The sequence below is a fragment of the Arachis ipaensis genome, chromosome B10 (genome assembly GCF_059453495.1).
Source record: "Arachis ipaensis isolate K30076 ecotype BB chromosome B10, ASM5945349v1, whole genome shotgun sequence".
NCBI classification, from domain to species: domain Eukaryota; kingdom Viridiplantae; phylum Streptophyta; class Magnoliopsida; order Fabales; family Fabaceae; genus Arachis; species Arachis ipaensis.
The window spans coordinates 116,872,276-116,893,920 of NC_142435.1; the positions used below are offsets into that span (position 1 = coordinate 116,872,276).

The 21,645-nt window shown below is 37.1% G+C and overlaps 1 protein-coding gene across 1 annotated transcript; it reads right to left on the reverse strand.

The window, feature by feature from the left end:
• Positions 1-1,217: 1,217 nt before the first annotated feature.
• LOC148581426 (uncharacterized) lies at positions 1,218-3,547 on the reverse strand. Its single transcript, XM_088492376.1, has 3 exons — positions 3,366-3,547; positions 2,770-3,184; positions 1,218-1,376 (listed from the first exon to the last, which is right to left on the reverse strand). Exons 1-3 carry the CDS (start codon positions 3,545-3,547, stop codon positions 1,218-1,220), a joined length of 756 nt encoding a protein of 251 aa, XP_088348502.1.
• Between the last annotated feature and the right edge of the window lie 18,098 nt (positions 3,548-21,645).

A 21,645-nucleotide genomic window follows, 5' to 3' on the forward strand; every position in this document is an offset into this window, starting at 1 on the left:
AGGTAGTATTTTACTCTCTGGCCATTGACTATGAATCTACCATTCGAATACCCGTTTTGAAGTTCCACATGACCATAGGGTGATACGCCAGTGACCACAAAAGGTCCTGACCATCGTGACTTGAGCTTCCAGGGAAGAACTTGAGCATAGAATTAAAAAGTAGAACCTTCTGACTGGGCTCGAAAACTCTGGAAGTTATCTTCCTATCATGCCACGTCTTTGACCTTTTCTTATAAACTTTGGCATTCTCATAGGCAGTATACCTAAACTCATCCAATTCATTTAGCTGGAGTAATCTTTTCTCTCCTACAGCCTTGGCATCAAATTTTAGGAACCTTGTTGCCCAGTATGCTCTGTGTTCCAACTCCACTGGTAAATGACAGGCCTTGCCATAGACTAGCTGATAAAGGGACATCCAAATGGAGGTCTTAAAGGCTATTCTGTACGCCCAGAGAACATCATCAAGCCTCCTTTCCCTGTCCTTCTTGGAGGTGCTAACTGTTTTCTCTAGGATAATTTTGAGTTTCCTGTTTGAGACCTCAGCCTATCAACTTGTCTGTGGATGATAGAGGGTTGCCACCTTATGACGGACTCCATACCTCTACAGAATTGAGTCCAACTGTTTATTGCAGAAGTGGCTGCCCCTATCACTGATCAGTGTTCAAGGGATGGCAAACCTGCTGAAAATATATTTCTGTAGGAATTTTAGCACAACTCGGGTGTCATTAGTGCTATCGCCTCAACATATTTCAACACGTAGTCTACGGTTACTAGAATGTACATGTTTGAGTATGAGGGTGGAAAAGGTCTCATAAAGTCTACCCTCCAAACGTCAAATAACTCAATTTCCAAGATCCCCTACTATGGCATTTCATGATTGTGAGGAAGGTTTTTGGTTCTTTGACACTTTTCACAGTAGCTTACAAATTCCTGAGAATCCCAGAAGAGGGTTGGCCAGTAGAACCCGCTCTGAAGGACGTTGGTGGCTGTTCCCCTAAAAAATGTCCTCCATACTTAGAACCGTAAGAATTCCAGAAAATCTGTTGGGCTTCCTCCTCTGAAACACAATGACTGATCATCCCATATGAGCATATCTTAAAGAGATATGATTCATCCCACAAGTAGTACTTAGCATCATGCAAAAGTTTTTTGTCTTATTGTTTTGTGTACTCTTTGGGAATAAACCTCATGGCCTTATAGTTTGCAATGTCTGAAAATCATGCTGCCTTGTGGATCACAAGGAGGTACTCATCTGGGAATGTCTCATTCATAGCAGTAGTAGGGGGTGGAGTTCCTTCCTCAGGCTCAATTCTGGACAAATGATCAGCCACCTGATTTTTTGACCTCTTTCTATCCCTGATTTCAATGTCGAATTCCTGAAGGAGCAATACCCATATGATTAATCTTGGTTTTAGAATCCTACTTGGTCAGAAGGTACTTAAGAGCAGCATGGTCAGTATAAACAATAATCTTGGAACCAATTAAATAGGATCTAAACTTATCAATTTCATAGATAACCATCAGTAATTCCTATTCTGTTATGGTGTAGTTCTTTTGATCATCATTTAGAACACGACTGGCATAATAAATGACATGCATGAGCTTGTCTTACCTCTACCCCAAAACCGCTCCTATGGCATAATCACCGGCGTCACACACTAATTCAAATGGTAGATTCTAATTGGGTGCGATAATGATGGGTGCAGAGACAAGCTTTGCTTTTAAGGTTTCAAAGGCATTCAGGCATTCTTTATAAAAAAACAAAAGGTGTATCAGTAGCTAGAAGATTGCACAGGGATTTTGCAATTTTTGAAAAGTCTTTTATAAACCTTCTGTAGAATCCTGCATGCCCTAAGAAACTTCTGATTTCCTTAACGTTAATAGGTGGTGGTAATTTTTCAAATACTTCCACCTTAACTTGATCAACCTCTATTCCTTTATTTGAAATCCGATGACTAAGAACAATCCCCCCAGTTACCATAAAATGACATTTTTCCTAATTTAAAACTAGATTTGTTTCTTGGCATCATTTCAAAATTAAGGCTAGATGATTAAGGCAAGAGTCAAAGGAGTCACCAAAAATGGAGAAGTCATCCATGAATACCTCATGAACTTTTTAACCATATCTGAAAAAATGGAAAGCATGCACCTTTGAAAGGTTGCAGGGACATTACAAAGGCCAAATAGCATCCTTCTGTAGGCAAATACTCCATAAGGGCATGTAAACGCCATCTTTTCTTGGTCCTGAGGATCTACTACAATTTGATTGTAGCCTAAGTATCCATCCAGAAAGCAATAGAATACATGGCCGGCTAGTCTCTCGAGCATCTGATCTATGAAGGGCATGGGGAAGTGATCCTTCCTTGTCGCGTTATTGAGCCTTCTGTAGTCGATATACATGCGCCATCCTGTGACAGTTCTTATTGAGATCAACGTATTCTTTTTATTGTGCATCACTGTCATCCCTCCCTTCTTGGACACCACTTGCACTGGGCTTACCCATGGACTGTCTGAGATAGGATATATGATTCTAGCCTCTTAGAGCTTTGTAACTTCCTTCTGAGCCACCTCTTTCATAGCAAGATTCAGTCGTCTCTGTGGTTGCACAACTGGCTTAACATCATCTTCAAGAAAGATCTTGTGCATGCATTTGGTCAAACTGATCCCCTTTAAGTCACTTATGGACCATCCGAGAGTGGTTTTATGGCTCTTGAATACATGAATCAGCACCTCTTCTTCATGCTACCTCAGGGAGGAGCTGATGATTACTGGATAAGTGTTTTTGCCCCCTAGGAACACGTACTTTAAGGATGGTGGTAAAGGCTTTAGCTCAAGTTTAGGAAGCCCTTCCTCTACACTAGGCGTGCTTAGTGTCTCTTTCTGAGGTGCTGCCTCATCCAGTTCAAGCAGAATGTCTTGAAAAATAGTGTGCAGTTCCTCTTCAAGTTTTTCAGCTTTAAACACTTCTTCGACCAGGGGCTTTATGTCGTCTATCCTCATGCATTCCTCAGGGGAATCTGGGTGTTGCATAACCTCGACTGCATTTAGTACAACCTCGTCTTCGTTGACTCTAAGTGTCACTTCTCCCTTCTGGATGTCTATAATATTTCTTCCTATGGCTAAGAAGGGTCTTTTCAAAATGATGGATGCATTATTATCCTCCTCATATTCAGTATCACGAAGTCTACAGGAAAGGTAAAGGGTCCCACTCTCACAAGCATGCCTTCAACCAGTCCCAATGGAAACTTGACCGAGTGGTTAGCAAGTTGGAGGAAAATATGGATGGGTTTGATTTCTTAAATATGGAGTTTCTTCATCAATGATAATAGCATTAAGTTGATGCTTGCTCCAAGATCACATAAGACCTTCTTTGTACAAGTATTCCAATGATGTAGGGGATTATAAAGCTCCCAGGGTCTTGTAGTTTCTCCGATAGATTCCTGTGAATTACTGCACTGCATTTCTTAGTGAATATAACTATTTCTGCCTCTCTTGAGTCCCTTTTGTTACTCAATATGTCCTTCATGAACTTAGCATAGGAAGGCATGTGTTCCAGATCCTCTGCAAAGGGGATTTTTATCTCAAGCTTCTTGAAAACTTTCCAAGAACTTGGCAAATTGCTTATCCTTTTTCTGCCTTCTGGAGTTTCTGAGGATATGGTAGCTTGGCCTTATATTCTGGGGCTTTTGGCAATGCAAGATGAGTATCCAGGGTGACTGGAAAGAGATTATCAGGGTGCCTGGAGGAAACATCTTTTGCATTGGCGTTTATTGCTCCTCCCCTCTCTGGGCGTTGAACGCCCATTTTGCTCCCTTCTGGGTGTTCAACACCCTGGATGGTGCTCTGGATTATTACATTTTCACTCTCTGATGACTCTTCTTCATCTTGTGTTTTATTGTTCTGAGATTGTGTATCCAAAATCTTGCCACTCTTCAATTGGATCGCTTGGCATTTCTTTATTATCTGTCCAAATAATTGTTGTTTTGCTAGGTCCAAGTGCGTCTTCAGGTTCCAGAGGGAAGCTTTAGCTTTCTGCATAAAACTTTGTTGGCTTTTTGCAATTTCTACAATCATGGATGCCAGGTCAGATATACTATTAGGTTGAGAGGATTGAGAAGGAGTGTTTTTGGCTGAACTCTGCAAGCATTGCACTTGTTGTGTTGGACCAAAGATTCATTCTGGCCAAGAATGGTGCCTTCAGTAGACTTTTCCTTGGTTTCCTTTCTTATTGAGGTATTTTCAACTGAGTATAAGTATTTATTATTAGCAACCGTCTTAATGATTTCATCAACTTCTTCAGGTGTCTTCTTTATGTGTATGGAACCACCTACAAAATTATCCAAGGACATCTTGGCCTTGTCATAGAGTCCGTAATAGAAGATATCCAGCTTGACCCAATCTGTAAATATTTCAGTGGGGCATCTTTTGAGTATTAGCTTGTATCTCTCCCAAGTGTCATAGAGGGACTCGCTCTCTCCTTGTTTAAAGGTATGAATATTTAAGCTCATCTCGGTCAACCTCCTTGGGGGAAAATATTTATTCAGAAACTTATTTACTACTTTACTCTATGTGTTTAAGCTCTCTCTGGGTTGAGCATCCAACCAGTCCTTTGGTTGATCTCTCACAACGAACAGAAAGAGCATTAGCCTGTAGACATCAGGATCTACCCTATTATTCTTTACAGTGTCACAGATCTGCAGAAAATCAGATATAAACTTGTTGGGGTCCTCCTGCAGAAGTCCATAAAACTGGCAATTTTGCTGTACTAAAGTGATCAATTGTGGATTGAGCTCAAAATTATCTGCTCGAATGGGGAGTAGACTAATGCTTCTTCCATAAAAATGAGGGGTGGAAGCTGTATAAGATCCCAATGTTCTTCTGGGTTACGCACTCCCATTTGGCCCCATAGTGATCCCCTCCTGTTCCTGCATACACAAATGAGAGACAAAGAAAAATTGGAGCCTCTAGGTCAAGGTATAGAGAACTCCCAGTGAGATATCCTTAAAAGAAATAAAATAGAGTGAGCAAAAAGAAAATTCAAAAAATAAGAATGCAAGAATTAATCTTAAAAATTTTCGAAAATTAAAATAAAGGGATTTGAAATTTTTGAAATTCAAAAAGAAAAAGGGAATACTAAATGACACCAAACTTAAAATTTGAAATTAGATGAAAATAAAATAACAAAATTTGAAAACAAAGGAAAAGATAAATAAGATCAAGTCGACAATTAAGAAAATAAACAAAATAGGAATCAAAATTAAAAGGAAAAATAATTAAACAAAAACTAATAAAAATACCTAATCTAAGCAACAAGACAACTAGTAGTTGTCAATCACGAACAATTCTCGGCAACGGAGTAAAATACTTAGTGCGCGAAATTAGAACTCGCACAACTTTACTAGCAAGTGCACCGGGTCATCCAAGTAATACCTCAAGTGAATGAGGGTCAATCCCACGAGAATTGTTAGACTGAGCAAGCAATAGCTGTCCTGTTGGACTTAGTCAGGAAAATAGTAAAAGATGGTTATTGTTGAAAACGCATAAACAAATAAATAAGAAAGAAATAAAAGGTTTGGTGTAAAATCAATGTAAGAATGCAGCTAAGGTCTTGGAGATGTTTATCTTTCTAGATTAAAACTTCTTATTAACTATTTTAACAATGAATGATTCATTCTATGGCAAACTGTAAGTGATTAACCCTAATCCCTTAGTGATTAATCTCCTCTGATCCTCATCAAAGGCCACTCCCATGGTCATCCAATTCGGATTGGAGGGTGAAGTTCAAAAAGCTAGTTTATACCACAAAGGACCTAATCACCCCAGATTCCAGTTGAACAGATGTTCCTTGTCTCCAATAGTTTGTGGATTATCTGTCTAGGAGGCGTGTTCTCAAGCTGTAGTTCAAGTGACCTCTCCCGAGTATCACAAGAATGCATGTAAAAAAAGGGGGTCATACTCCCATTCCACCCAGTTTCATTAGATTAAGAACGAAAACACACCTTAGAATTGAATCAAACATATATTAAAATAGAAAATTAATAATCTTAATCCATAGAAATAAACAGAGCTCCTAACCTTAACCAGGAGGTTTAGTTGCTCATAACTTACGGAGAAAACAGGGTTCTGAAAAGTGCGGAAGGAAGAAGATCCTAAACCTAATTGATCTTTTCCTTTAAATACTAACCTAATAATAAACTCTAGCCTAAAAGATATCATTTTTAATTAAAGATTACAAAGATAAAATTACAAAAGATAAAATAAGATAAAACTAATGAGTGTTAAATCCACTTGGAGGCCCAATTGAGTGTGGCTCGGGTTGCTTGCTGGCGTTCAGTGCCAGTCTGGGCGTTGAACGCCAGAGAGGGAAGCTTGCGTTCTGATTTCTTACCCCCTGCTGTCGTTGAACACCAACTTGTCGTTCAGCGCCCAAAGGGGAGCTGCCAACATCTTCCTTTCTTGCTCCAGGCTTCTCCAAACTGCTCTGAATTTCAGCTAAAACAATAAAAACACAAGAAAAACTTAAAGTAGCATCCAAAGGTGATTTTTGCACTAAAATCAATTAAAAGTAATTAAAATCTAACTAAAAACAATATAAAAACAACTAGAAAATGGGTATAAGATGCTCATGCGTCAAGGGCATTGGATGGCAGCCGACGGCAAGAAAGAGAAGGCAGAAGAGATGACGGCGAGAAGAACGGTGGCGAGACGACGGCGAGAGGAGTAAAGAGTGTAGGAGGCGAGAGGGTTAGAGAGAGAGAATGAGACAACGTCGATTAAGGGGGAAGACAGTTCACGCTTCAACTTTACGTCACAATTACCGTCGGATTTACCGTTGAAAAAATCCGATGGTAAACCATTATGGGTCACTTAAATGCAGCATTTCACTAAGTGGGTTTACTGCAAAAAAAATTCGATGGTAAATCCAATCCTAAAGGATGCACCAATTTCTTGTTATTTCCCTCCAATTTTATTACCAACGAATTTATTGTCAGAAACATTAATTCGCTAGTAATTATTTAACCTTACAAATTCGACGCATTTACTGCTGGTAAATCCACTGCTACTCTACGACGCTAAATCCGACGGTACTTAGTATTTTTCTTCTAGTGACACCTAACACAATTTGAACTAACAATACCTTCCAAAATTTTTATTCTAATCACATTGGTACCAACCTATTTAGATCAATGCTTATAAAAGACATGTATGTACATTATGATAAAATGATAAACTTTTCTTTACTGATTTAAATTGAAGTTTATTCCCACATACTAGATCCTTTCATTCTCATTATATAGGGTCAGCATGCCTCTAAACTCATCATGTGCTTATACATCCCGTTTATTTGATGTGTGTATTAGACCAAGACATAGACATGGTAGGGCGTGTCTATTGTTTGGTTTGTGAGACACTAAAATAACAAGGATATACTTACACACAAACATGCACAAGATACATGTATTTTAAGTGATAGACACAGATTTGCATCATTTTTTTGGACTATGTTATCCTCATTCATTTTCTAAAATTCTAAATATCTCCTCTTTTTGTTACAAACCCTAACCAGTGATAATATCTTCTCTTATGTTTCTGTAGCATCGAATAATCTCTTCTCCCCTATTTTTGTAGATTCAAATCTTCTTCATTTGTGTGTGATGCCTATTTTGTGAAACTCTTTATTGTTTTATCCCAATCTTTTCCTTCTTCTGTGCTAGAAAACTCAACTCAAGGTTTGAAATAATATTAATCCTTACCTTTTTTTTCTTTGAGCACATATGGGTTGGGTTTTGTTCTTCTCTCTGTTCTTAATGTGCATGATCTGAAACCTGTTTAGATTTTTTCTTATCTTTTAATATATATATATCATGTTCTTGAAATATATATGTACTGATTATTAAAATAGTATTTCATGCAGATTCTACGAGTTCAATAATTATTTTAAAGTATAAAATAGTATTTATTTACGTTGAGGTTAGTGGGATGTATGTTGGATTTTTTGTAGCTTTATAGAAGCATATATATTTTTTCTATATAACAAGCATATATTTGAAATATATATTCATATATGTACTAATTATTGTTTGTAGAAATTAAATAAGTTGGATGATAATTGTTTATAGAAATTGACATGTGAATGTACAATTCTGGATCTTGTTTCATTGTGATAGAAGTCAGAGTCAATTTTCTCTTAGAAAGTTATCAGTCACCTATCTCAAAGCATTATTTCTCTTTTATTACTTTAAAAAATTACATATTAAAACTCTTAATTATTTTTTAGCTGACAATTTTTATTGATATGTATTTAATTAGATTTCAATGATTTCTTTGCTATTTTGTTCATGGCATATAAGCCAGTTGGTTAGTTACTTAGTTTTGAAATCTATTAGTATACTTTCAATTTGATTATATGAGTATGTGATTGTGTAATGAGTGTTTTTCTCTATTTTTAGTTTAATTGAGTGTTTTTCCTATTCGTAGAAACTATTCTTCATTTATGTTTTTCCTTTAAATGATGTCATACTAGATATCTTTTAAATTTTTTATGCATTTACTTTTTACTATTTCTTAGGAAATGATGATGGATCGTTCTGAACAAATTAAGCTATGTGCTGGATATTACTGGATTATGAGCATGCAATTTGACAAGTTAATGTTGTTATTTTTAGTTACTTTATATATGTATATTAAGAATAGAAGGCCGGATCATTCTTCGATTGGTCAAAGAATGAACACATTGCCATTAAGGCGAGATGCATTAGATAATATAATTGGGGCGGGTGGAGATAGAAATTACATATAGGAGTTAAGAATGAGTTTGAATGTATTTGTAAATTTATGTGAATTGCTACAAGTTTAGGGTAGGTTAGAAGAAGATGGTCATGTTGGTATTGGCGAGTAAGTAGCTACTTTCTTAATCATATTAGCTCACCATACAAAAAATCACAGCGTACAAGTTAGGTTTTATAGGTATAGGGAAACTATTAGTAGGTATTTTCTGTAAGACCCGGTTAATTAACGGCTAATTAACCCATAAATGAGAATTTATTCTAGAAAGCCAAAAATGTTATTTTTATGGCTTAATATGATAGAGGAGATTGAGACGAGAATTTCGGTACCAATTTTATAGAAATCGGACCAAGATTGGACCGAACGGGCCAAACCGGGTCAATCGGACCCAAAGTGGGCCCTTGGCCCAATATAACTAAACCCTAAAATTCTTATTTCAGCACTCTCTCTCCTCATTTGAGACACTAAACACGCTGAAATAGAGGCCATGGAGGGAAGAACACTCTCTCAAGTTCTTTCTCTCATTTGATCTTCAAACCACCATAACTTTGATCTAGAGCTCCGATTGCCGCACCGTTTACGGCCACGTGTTCACCACGGAGAGCCCTACAAAACCCATACAATCAATCTTAAGGTAAGCCATGTTTTACTCTTCGAAATTCCAGCCCTTGTTTTCGAGTTTCATGGATGAAATGTTGAGATTTTGGGCTCTTTGATGTTATAGGACCCAACTCTCTTGAAGGAGAAGGTTAATCTTGTCTCTTTGGACCTTGGGTGTGGTAAGATTCTCAACCCTAGTGTAATTTATTGTTCTATGATGTTGGGTATTGAGATGCTGTGTATGAGTATGATGATTGTGGCTTAGGTTGTGTATATGTGAATATTGGAGCTTGATTGGTGATTTTGGAAAGCTTGGGAGAGGGTTTTGTGTGATAAAATCTGTTCTTGGAGGTGTTGAGACCTTGAGAGCTTGTGGACAAGTGGTTTGGAAGTGCTCCGGTTGAGCTTGGGAAATCGGCTAAGGTATGGTCTCGGTTTCTCGTATCTAATATGTAATGTGGTAGGAAATACTTAGGCTAGAGGCCCTAAGATTGGCATTGAATGGTTGATGTTGTTAAATGGTTGAGATATATGATGTGATCATATATGTGATTATGAATATTGATGCCTTGATTTTGTGATATATGAGAAAATGCATGTTGTGATATATGCTTGATGAATGATTAAGGTTGAATTGGTGGGTGGTACCATGTTGATGGTGAGTATGATGTTGATTATGTATAATGATGGTTGATTGGAAATGGTATTATTGAAAATTGGGATGAGGGAGGATGTATGACATGATATTGTGTTTGTCCTTTAGCCATTTGATTGAGAAGTGTTAAAAGGGTTGGATGGTGATTTTGGGAAATTTGGTAAAATGTTAATGTGTGAGTTAAGGATGGCTTGATATTGATTTTGGTACATTTTGATTGATTTCAAAGAAAAGGGATGAAATTGGCATGTTTTGATTGATTTTGAAAAGAGTTGAAAGAGGCTTGTTTTGAAAATGGCACTTTATGGTTTTGTATGAAAACATGGTTTTTGGGCATACTTTGACGGGGCATAACTTGGACTATGGATCTTTGATTTGTGCCAAATCTATTTAGAAATGAAATTGGACCCGGGATGTCCATGCCGTTCGAAGAACGGGTGAAAAACGATTTAAAATGAGAAAGTTATGTCCGTCAGAAGATTGGGGGTTGAATCTGTAAATTCTGCAGCTTTTAACTTAGAAAATTTTTTAGCAAAATGACCCTCCGCGCGTAGGCGCACTTGGCGCGTAGGCGCACTTGGCGCGTACGCGCCGTTTTTCAAGAAAGCACCATCCACGCGTGCGCGTGGTGTGCGCGGGCGCGTCAATGCACTACACCGAATGTCCAGCTATTTTCTCGAGAGTTGTGCCAGTTTTGTACCTGGGGCGCAAGAGCACCCACGCGTACGCGTGGTTGACGCTCGTGCGTCGTTTGGTTATTTTTCAACCCGCGTGTCCGCGCGTATGACGCTTGCGCGTCGATGAGATTTTGTGGCCATCCACGCGTACGCGTGGAGTGCGCGTACGCGTGGCCCTGTTTTCATCCCAAAGTTTATTTTTGAGTTTTAAAAGCCAAATTTCATACTTCTAAGCCTCCGATCTTACCACTTATGTCTTAAATCATTATAATATGCCTAGCAATGAGGCAAGGGGCTAGTAAATGTGGTAACTTGCGAGTGAAGCAAGGGAAAAATGAATGATCAATGAGGATCAAAGATGATTATGTGAGATGCGGAGGATGGCGGTGGAAGTGCTTGTTGTGCCATGGGCCGAAGGGCCGTAATTGTTAATGAATTGACTGGTTATGGATTTAACCGTGAGCCGGATGGCTAGATTATTGCTGTGTTATGGCGGAGCCATGATTATGGCTAATTATAAATGCATATATGCTGTTGAATGAATTGTGAATGTTTGCACTTCTACCATCGGAGATGAGGGTTTCCCTGGGAGGAAGCAGTGGCTAGCCACCACGTGCTCCAGGTTGAGACTCGAAGCTCTTTTGACCCTATGTCGTAAGTATGGCCAGGAACTGTGAAAGGCTTGGATGAGCTCGCCCCCGTAAATATTCACCAGTGAGGGTGATGGATATGGATCATGATTATGATCAAGTTTATGATGAGTATAACTCGAGTTGGGGATGTGCGACAGAGGGACAGTCCAATGGTTAGCTACCAGGACTTGTCGGGTTGGCTCTATAACCGACAGATGATATCATCAGCCACTAGGGACAGGCATTCATCATATGCATACTATATGAATTGTTTGAGATTGCCTATTTGACTGCATATTACTTGCTAATTGTCTAAATCCCTTATCTGTTCCTATTTATAAATCTCTTGTCTGATATAAATGTGTTTGCTATATTATACTCCTGCTGGTGGTTGGGAGGTCTGAAGGAATTGGAAAGGGAAGTATTAGTTAGACTGAAGGATCTTTAGTCAGTTGCCACTTACAGTTTAGTTTGTTTATAAGCTTTGATATTATCTGGAGGAAGTTCTAGGATTGCCTTCGGCTTTCCTCTATTATTATGTATTATATATGTGGAAGCTGTTACCATGCTGGGGACCTCTGGTTCTCACCCATGCAAATTTTGTGGTTTTCAGATGCAGGACGTGAGGTTTCTCGCTGAGGGATGCTGGAGACTCCTGGATTAGCGAAGATCCTTTGTTCTCGGGACTCCGTCTCGGTTTATATATCTTGTTTAGATACTTTTATCTCCACTAAATAATACAAACTGTGATGACTCCTCTTATAGGAGATTTTTGGAGAATAGGATTCTGTATTTGTGTCCCTTTGGGTTTCCTTTGGGGTTTCCTTATTTTATTATATGTATATATATATATTGCTATGCTCGGACCGGTTATCTTCGCATCCGGATTTGAGTTTTGATATTCCCGTTTTTGACACTCTTTTGTATATATATAATCTCGCGTTAACTTATCCTTTGCTCGTTGTGTTATCAATCGGAGTGTTGCGCTTTCGAGTTGCGATTTTTGTTTACCCCTTTTTCTACAAAGGCTCCTAGTTATAATCCTTATTCACACTACTATACGTACTAGATTTTTGTTTTAGAGGTCGTAATACCTTGCCATCTCTAGATTATGACTTAAGCATAAGACTCTATATGGTAGGGTGTTACATTTTCACAAGGTATTATGTTCAGTTTTGCGTTTCCAAAGTAACTTATTTGCAAACGAAGACCTTGTACCGAAAGATTGTGTAGATCCCAGATGAAAATGGTTTAAGGTAGGTCGTGCATGTAATTCGAATTTTTATTGGTCAAGTTCACTCCGTGTGTAATAACTATTTTTTTTTTACGTTTGATAGGGTTGTCTAGGAGTATTAGATGAAACTTACATAGATGTCACAGTCCTGAAGAGTGATAAATCTAGATATCAAATAAGAAAATCTAGAATATCCACCATTGTCGTAGGAGTTTGAAATCGAAACATGAATTTCGTTTGTCTTTAACGGTTGGGAAGGATCGGCATTTGATTCAAGGATTCTTAGGGATGCAATTACTCGACATAATGGCTTAAAAATACCTGTTGGTCTGTCTAAATTAATCTTTTGATAGAACATTAACTATTTATTATGAGAATTACAATGTATTTCTTATATTTTTTTCATCTTTCCGTTTTAGGGTCTTATTATTTAGTGGATGCTGGCTATACCAATGGTAGAAGATTTTTATCTCCTTATAGAAATGTCTGATATCATGTAATGAGTGGATTCAAGGTCATCGTGCACCACAAAATCATCCAGGGTTATTTAATAAGAAGTACTCTTCGGCTAGAAATGTGAGTGAACGGTGCTTTGGGTTGTTTAAGAAAAGATGGACAATTCTATGAAGTTCCTCGTTCTATCCTACTAGGATTCAAAGTCACATTATTATTATTTGTTGTTTGTTACAAAATTTTATTCGTATGAACTTGGATGTTGATTCCATAGAAGATGCAACTCTTTTATCAGATCATATATACGTAGGAGATGATACTATAGTTGATGAATCTGACATAATTGATATTGTGGGAAGTAGCCATGAGTGGACTCAATGGCATGAGAACTTAGCAACTGAAATGTGAAAAATATGGAGAGAGAACATGGTGCGTAGAGTTTTAACTTTGATAGTTTTATTATGTATGCAATTGTCCTAGACTGTATTTGACTTCATTTGAGTTTTTTCTTTGTGGCATCTGTATCTGCCAACTCAGATTGAAGATTTTCATTCTAATTAAAGATATAATTAGACAAGAGTTTGTTTTAATTGTTTCAAAAGATGTTAGAATTCTAGCATTTATTAAAATCATTGAAGTATGTTAATATTGTGATAGTAATTATTTTAATCCACTGCAATTATTATTTTGATGTAGTACTTTTTGTTGTAAATTGCTAGTAGGTATTAGCTTGCTATAAGTAATAATCTGCTAGTAATTTGATAGTATTTCTATTGTAATTTTGATAGTAAATCTACCATCATAGTCATAGCAATTCTGGTGTAATTTTGACAATAATGCTACTATAATTAAACTCTAATTTTGGTAGCAATTCTACTACCATGGTTTACTTTTTTCGTTATTGTATATATATATATATTATTCCATAGCAAATGGCTTCCATACCACATCAGTGAACTGAATAAGAAACTGAACAATTTGTGGTGTTCATGGAGGAATTGATTGTTGAAGGCAACAGGGCAGATGCCGATCAATTTAAACAAGGGGCATTTCAAAAGCCAATGAACAAGATGAAAGAGAAGTTTTCTGAATGTGGTCTCACTGTGAAGCACATAAAAAATAAACACAAGTGCCTAAAAGAAAAATATATGTATGTGGCTGAGATGTTGGGTTGTAGTGGTTTTGGATGAAATTCTAAAAAGATGTGTGTTGAAGTGGACAGTAAACGAGTATTGGAAGCTTGGGAAAAGGTGTGATTTTTTGCACATTTATAATGTACACTTTGTTTTATGGTCTAGGATCACAATGTGACCCTCTACACTCCAGGAAAGCCATTTCTATTGTTTGAATGTCTTGGGAACATTTTTGCAAAGGATAGATCTACTGGTCTTAAAGCATGCAGTGGAAAAAATGATGTGGAAGATGTCACACCGGGCTCCACAATTGCTGCGGTCATAGCTGGTGGCTTAGGGTTAGGCGGAGACGATGTTGACATGGAGGATTTAGTAGCTGTCGAAAGCAAATTACCCAATACCTTTTTGACTTCTTTTGCTTCATCAAGTGAGAGAAATCAAGGACGTTAAACTGCAACTAAAAAAGCAATGATGCTGCAGTCCTATCAAAATTGGCTGAAACTTTTAAGGTTGTGGTTGAGGATCAAGAAACATATGTAGGTACTAGCCAATGCAATGTCTGGGGTTAATGAGCAAGTGAATCTTGGTCAAACGTTGAAGAGTCTTAATTTCGACATAATGGAGATCGTGAAAGTTGCGAACAAATTTGTGAAAAATCCAGAATTGAAGGCAACATCTTGAAGTTTGGAAGAGAAAAAGTCATCATTTGCACAAGATATAATGGGCATCTTTTAGCTTTTGTTGGCGTAGTTGGTGGTCTTAGTTGTTAACTTATTATAGTGTATTGATAAACTTACTAGGGAATTTTGCTAAAACTTATTAGACTTTTCAATGTTATGTTGTTTTTTTCTTATGCTAATCAAGTGAAGTACACTAGCTACATTGCAACTCTTCATTCCATGAATTGAATTTTATTCGTATTGTGCAATTTTCTGTGTTGATTTTCTGCTATTAAGCAACTAAGTTATCCATAAGGTGAATTTTAATTGTATTGTACAATTTTGCACTTAAAATTGGGCAATCTTGTAAAATTCTATTGAATTCTGGATTATCTATGTTAATTTTCTGCACTTAAGCTATTTATGAAGTGAATGTTAATTGTATTATGTAATTTTGCTCAAAAAATTATGCACTTTTGCAGAATTGGAATCAAATTTTGCTTACAACCTATATTGATTTCCTGTGTTGATGTTTACAAACTAGGTTCTTAATTTCTGCAGTTACATATTTGTGCAAAGGAAACAAAATATACTCCAAGTACTATTATCTAAAAAAAGAAACAACAAACCAAAGTAAATATCAAAGAAACCACTTTTCATTGAATTTTCAATTCATATAATTTCATTACAAGTGAAAGACCCAACAAACAATTGTGTATTTCCTAAAACTATACCAACATAACTCTATGCTATTGGTTGTCATGATTCGTTGTACAAATACAAAGCCAAATAACACAAAAGAAAAATACAACTTTCAAAGTCTATGAATATCCCAAGAACCATCGTAAGATACTAGCATTATGTCTTCTCCTCTTATAGCTTTATTCCTTATTTTTTTTCCAAGCTTGCTCTTTATGCATTCTTGGAGTCATGCTTATCTAAAATGGGATAAATATGATATGAGAATTGTTCGGTTGCTCGGGTATCTAGTGGGTTGATATGGTGAAGGACGGAGCAAGGGGATGAGAGGGTCTAGACCTGGGCATGAGCTGTTGGAGTAGTGCATTTGGCCTTTGCGTCAGCGTGTCGGCGCGGGGGAGGGGCACCTGCAAGGAAACTCCGACGCTCAAGTCAGAGTCCATACGAAGAGGCGGCTAGTTAGAGTTAGAAAGGTGAAGTACCTGTGGGGAGGGGTAAACCCCTCTCCATTTATACTCTATACCCAAGTAGGCCCCTTGTGATCAGGCCCATCTTTCTAGAAGCTTCTGCTAGCTGTCTAGGTTCCTTGTGGAATGGGAGGTGATGTGCGGGTCATCCTGTATTTTGAATAGGTCGACCCGATAGGTCGGTGGTCCATGACTAGAACTGGATTCTTAATGGGCTGGGACAAAACAAGAATAAAACAAATTAGCTCACAAAGTTCTCCAAATTATTACCTTGACATTCCATAAGACTGAGCAAAGAATGGTTCAAAAGCATTACATTACATATTGGATTTAGAATTTGTGCAGGAAAATAAACCCAAAAAATTTAAACTGTCTATTTTATCTAAGATCTTGAATTAGAGTACAAGAATTTTTTCAGTTGATTAGAAAAGATTACTTACTTTAACTCTTGATGACTATGAGTACTTTTATGTGAATTTCTTAAGAAAGTGATACATTGTTAAAGTGTCCTGGCTTCAGAGTTCGAAATAGTGCACCCTATGATTCAGTATTCTTTATTGCTATAAGCTTTTTCACTCATATTTGTTGGCTGAGTGGAAGAACTAAAGCAAGTTGTGAAGCTTATGTGCAGTGCCATAAATGGATCCGTGAAAACAAGGAACCTGAATGTTGCTCTATGGAGGAGAAATATGTACATGACCGCCAAGTGGTTTAGCTCCTACAAGAGAACAATTAAAAAATGCAGCATCATCATCATCAAATTCTTTGTTCCTAATTTTAAGATTAAAATTTGAATAAAGTAAATGCTTACCTTTAAACTTTTCCTAAAACTAAAGTGCATTTTTTCTAGTTTTACTGAAAAAAAAAGACAGAAAATTCCCACACTAGATTGGTTCATATGGTGATTGATAAACCCATATTTTATGATATATTTTGTGCTTAGTTTGAGTGATTTATTCAATCCTTCACCCACTTATTCATGTTAAGTGCATTGTTTTACTTTCCCTTCCTTATTATGTGATGTATGTGAGAAACATATTTCCTATGCTTTTAAATTAATTATTTAGTTCACCTTTAATTCCATTCGATGCCGTGATTAGTGTGTTGAGTAGTTTTCAGATCTTCTAAGGTAAGAATGACTTAAAGGATGGAAAGAAAACATACAAAAATGGAAGGAAAGCACAAAACGGAGCTTCTGAAGAAACTGGCATCCACACGATCGCATGGGCGACGCGAACGCATCCCAAGCGCAAAGAAGCAGCGACGCGGCCGCATGACTGACGCGACCACGCGCCTTAAACAGAACGCACATGACGCGGTTGATGTGCGGAAAACGATCCGACACAAAACTCACCGGCAAGTGCGCCGGGTCGCATCAAGTAATAAAACTCACGGAAGTGAGGTCGATCCCACAGGGATTGATGGATCAAGCAACTTTAGTGGGTGATTAGTTTAGTCAAGCTAACATTTGAGTGATAATTGATGCAGCAGAAAGTAAATGACAAGGAAAATTTAAGTGCAGAAAGTAAATTGGCGAGTAACTTAAAGAGCAAGAAATGTAAATTGCAAGAATCTTAAATTGCAAGAAAAGTAAAATTGCATTAAATGTAAAGGGGAGTGGGTGCTGGAAATTAAAGAGAGCAATAGATCAAAGCTTAGAGAAAATTAAACTTGCAGGAAAAGTAAATCAGATCATGAACAGAAATGAAAAATGCAGAGCACTTGCAGAAGAATTAAATTGCTTGAATGTAAATTGAATTCAGTGAGAATAGAAAGCAATGAGAACCAAAGATCAAAATCAAGCTTAATGTAAATTAAATTGTAAACTTGCAGCAAAGGAACTTGTAGTAGAGGAGAAATTAAAATTGCAGAAGAAGAAAACAGAGAGAATTCTCAAGGTGAGATTGAAACAAAATTTCTTCAATTCTCAACCCAAGATTTAAAACAAAAAGAAAAACTAAAGAGAGAGAGAGTTCTGTATTCCTAATGCTCCCTAGTGGAGCTCGCCTCCTCTATAAAATGAAACAGATACCTATTTATAGGCGTTTTTACAAAATAAAAATGAAATTAAAAACAAATTACAATTAAAATAAAATTTCTATTCTAACTATCTCTTGTGCCTTTGAGTGGTGTCAATTGGGCCCTTGCTCTTGATGGAATTGGGTTGATAGAGGCCTTGGTTGATTGCTCTTGGAGTTGGAGAGAGAACCAATGTGAACCGGGTTGTGAATCTTAAAAGCTTGAGTAAAAGTTTGAGTAAAAGTTTGAGGCAAACTTTTACTCAAACTTTTTACACCAGCTGCCCCATTCTTGCTGCTACCAACGTTTGAGCCAAAGTTTGGGGTCAAACTTTTGCTCAAACGTTGGCCCCCTAGTGCATATATGTGGCGCTACTTTGTCCTCTTGTCAATGTTGCCAATTTTATGCCCACTATAAACTATTATATATGGTTGGAAAGCTCTGAATGTCAGATTTCTAACCCAATTAGAATCACCTCAATTGGACATCTACAACTCAAGTTATGCTCCTTTGAAGAGGACAGGGTCGCTGGCTCTGGTGGCCAACGTTTGAGGTAAAGTTTGCCTCAAACGTGGTCGAAAACGCCAGTTTTGGAGGCTCAAACGTATTGTCCACCCCATACTATTATATATTATTGGAAAGCCCTAGATGTCTACTTTCCAATGCCGTTGGAAGCACATCATTTGGAGCTCTACAGCTCGAGTTATACTCTGTCGAAGGTGCAGAGGTCAGTTGGCCTCACTGCAGGTTGCCACCATGTTCGTTTATGCATATTTCGGGGCAGTTTTCTCCCTCAATTTTAGTGTCCACCATGTAGTGCCATATATTCCTGGAAAGCTCTTGATTCCTACTTTCCATTGCTTTTTGAATCACTTCATTTGGAGCTCTGTAGCTCAAGTTATTCTTGTTGGAAGTATACCCCTTGTATGCCTTGTGGCGTGTGGCGCCAACGTTTGCCAAAAAGCTTGAGGCAAACGTTGGCGCAAGCTTTTTCCTCCAGGGTGTAGGTTTTGTGATGCCAACGTTTGCCAAAAAGTTTGAGGCAAACGTTGGCTCAAGCTTTTCTCCCAAAAGTTTGAGCTAAAGTTTGAGGCAAACTTTTGCTCAAACTTTTTTCCTCTGGAGTGTTTTCAATTCTTCTAAAAGTTTGAGCTAAAGTTTGAGGCAAACTTTTGCTCAAACTTTTTGTTCTCTATTGCTCCTAGCCATTCCTTCTTTCTTCAACCTTCTTCCAAACTCTTTTCACCTATCATCAATCAACCAAACACATCAAAGCTTTGCTCAAAATCATGAGTTTGTTATTCTTTCATAATATATGACAATTATAGCATAAAATCTCATGAAATTACATTAATTCATACATGGTTGATTGAATCAAAGGAAACATAAAAATCTACCCAATTGGCTTGCTTATGGCTCAAGAAAGTGCATAAAACCTATTGAAAACAAATGAAAAAGCATAGAAAAATATGACATGGTGACATGTCATCACAACACCAAACTTAAACCTTGCTTGTCCCCAAGCAAGAAAAGAATCATGCAATAGAGATTGACAATCTAAGATAAGAAGAATAGCAACTCAATGTTCATGGTAAGCTAGTTTTCTAAGCATGCTACAATCACAAAAGAAATGTAAATGATTAATGCTTTCATCTAGCTCAATTTATGAAATCTTTCTCTTATATTTCTTCCTTGAAACAAGCTTTTGATTTTCTTATTTAGCTTCTCCTTTTAGGTGCTTTGCCCCATGAGTTGATAACAAAGCTACGACTTCTAAATGCTTTGTTTTCAAGTATTACCACTTGATACATAAGCACCACAAGCATTTGATTAGAGGACTTCATTAAGCTCATTTTTTTCTTTTCTTTTCTTGACTCTCTAATCATTGATGCTCAGAGCCTTGAGCTTTGAGGGAGTGCTTTTGCACTTTGAGCTTAACCTTGACTTCTAAATGTTTTGTTTTCAAGCATTTGGCTTGATACATAAACACCACAAGTACTTAGCAAATAAATTGCCATTGGTACTCAGAGCCTTCAGCTTTCTCATTTTTTTCCCTTTTTCTTTTCTTTCTTTAATTGTATTTGCCTCTTCAAGGTTTTCATGATTTTCAAAAGATTTCACAAAATGTTCTAGATGAAAACTTCAATTAAATAAAATCCAATGCAATTGAGCAACAATTAATCATACTAGCATTCCAATACTTGTATGCACATGCTAAACTCTTCTTTAATTCCTTGTTTGTTTATGATTATGATACTTTACTGCTTTAAGCTTTATAAAACTCAAGTTGGTAGTCATAATGGCATGGCAACATGTTATAAATCAATATTCAAGCTATGCTTTATTCGTACACACATGTAAACAGAAAAGATGAAGACAATCATGCATTTTAAGCGCTGGAAACAAATGAGGAGAAAAGGAACTCTACAACCTTGTAGTTCATCTTCATTATTGTTGTCCTTTTTCCTCTATTCTTCCTCCTTCCCTTGCCAAACTCAGACTGCTTGCTCATCCTCAAGCAACAATTAGAACAATGGCTAGGGGCTAAGATGGATCATGAATGTCTTACACAATGAAAAGTTAGTAGTACATGTGTTCTAAGCAAGCAAAATTAAAGATAATAATCAAGGCACAAAAGACAGAGACATTGTGATTGCAAACTTAAGAATGTGAGCATAATACTTTGCATAAAGAATAAGTGGCACACCAAACTTAGTGTGACACTTTCACTTGGAATTGATGCAAGTATCTTGTAAGGATTGGAAGCAAATTTTGTTGCATAGCAACACCAAACTTAGAATGCAATCCTATGTCAATTTATTTGAACTAAAACTAAACAAAAGAAACTGTTATATGTTAAATACAATCACCAAATGAAGAGTCTGTTATGAATAAGGATGTCTTGGTGATGTATTAACAAAAACAGTTAATGAAGGAAAGCATTAAAAACAAGTAAATAAATGAAACAAAGAGAAAACAAAAATTATCCAACTAAGAAGAAAAATAACACTGTAAAAGGCAATATGATTATGTAGACAAGTGATGTTGCTGGATTCATTGCATAGAAAATTAAGTGGCACACCAAACTTAGAATCTTAGCGTGACACTTCATGTAGAATTAATGCAATCATCCAAACGGGATTGAAAACAATTTGTTGCAAGGTAACACCAAACTTAGAATGTGATCATATGCCAATTTATTGAAATTTAAACAAAGCAAGGAGAAGAAATGTACCTACTGTCTACCTGTTTTTTACTTTCTTCCTCTTCTTCCAGTTTGTTAAGAGGAATGACCTCAAGGGAAGAGAAGATTCAGCTATTGCCCCCTGTCTTGGTCTCTCCTCAGCAAGCTTCCTTGTGAAATTGGCTTGATTGATCTTGCTTGCTGGATCAGGGGGAGGATTGTTTGCAGTTGACCTTCTCATGAATGTTGTCCTTGGTATCTTGGTCACAATCCTCTTCTTGGTGCTTTTGTTAATTGCCTTCACTTCCTTGAATTTACGACTTGGTTGCTGTGTGATTGTTGGAGTTTTGTCTTCATCAAGAGTCTCTTGCAATGGTGGTTCTGTGGATTCTTCCTTCATGTACTTCTCTGCTTCACTTGAGTTTGGAATTCTTTGGTTGTCTTTC

Bases quoted from the DNA above. Each gene is read 5' to 3' on its own strand.
- LOC148581426 (XM_088492376.1), bottom strand. From the start codon at position 3,547: ATGCCTTCCTATGCTAAGTTCATGAAGGACATATTGAGTAACAAAAGG. The intron at 3,185-3,365 runs GTCTTATGTGAT...CCTTTCCTGTAG, and splicing joins GGAATACTTGTACAAAGAAG to ACTTCGTGATACTGAATATG. The intron at 1,377-2,769 runs GTAATCATCAGC...TTGCTCCTTCAG, and splicing joins GGGGCAAAAACACTTATCCA to GAATTCGACATTGAAATCAG.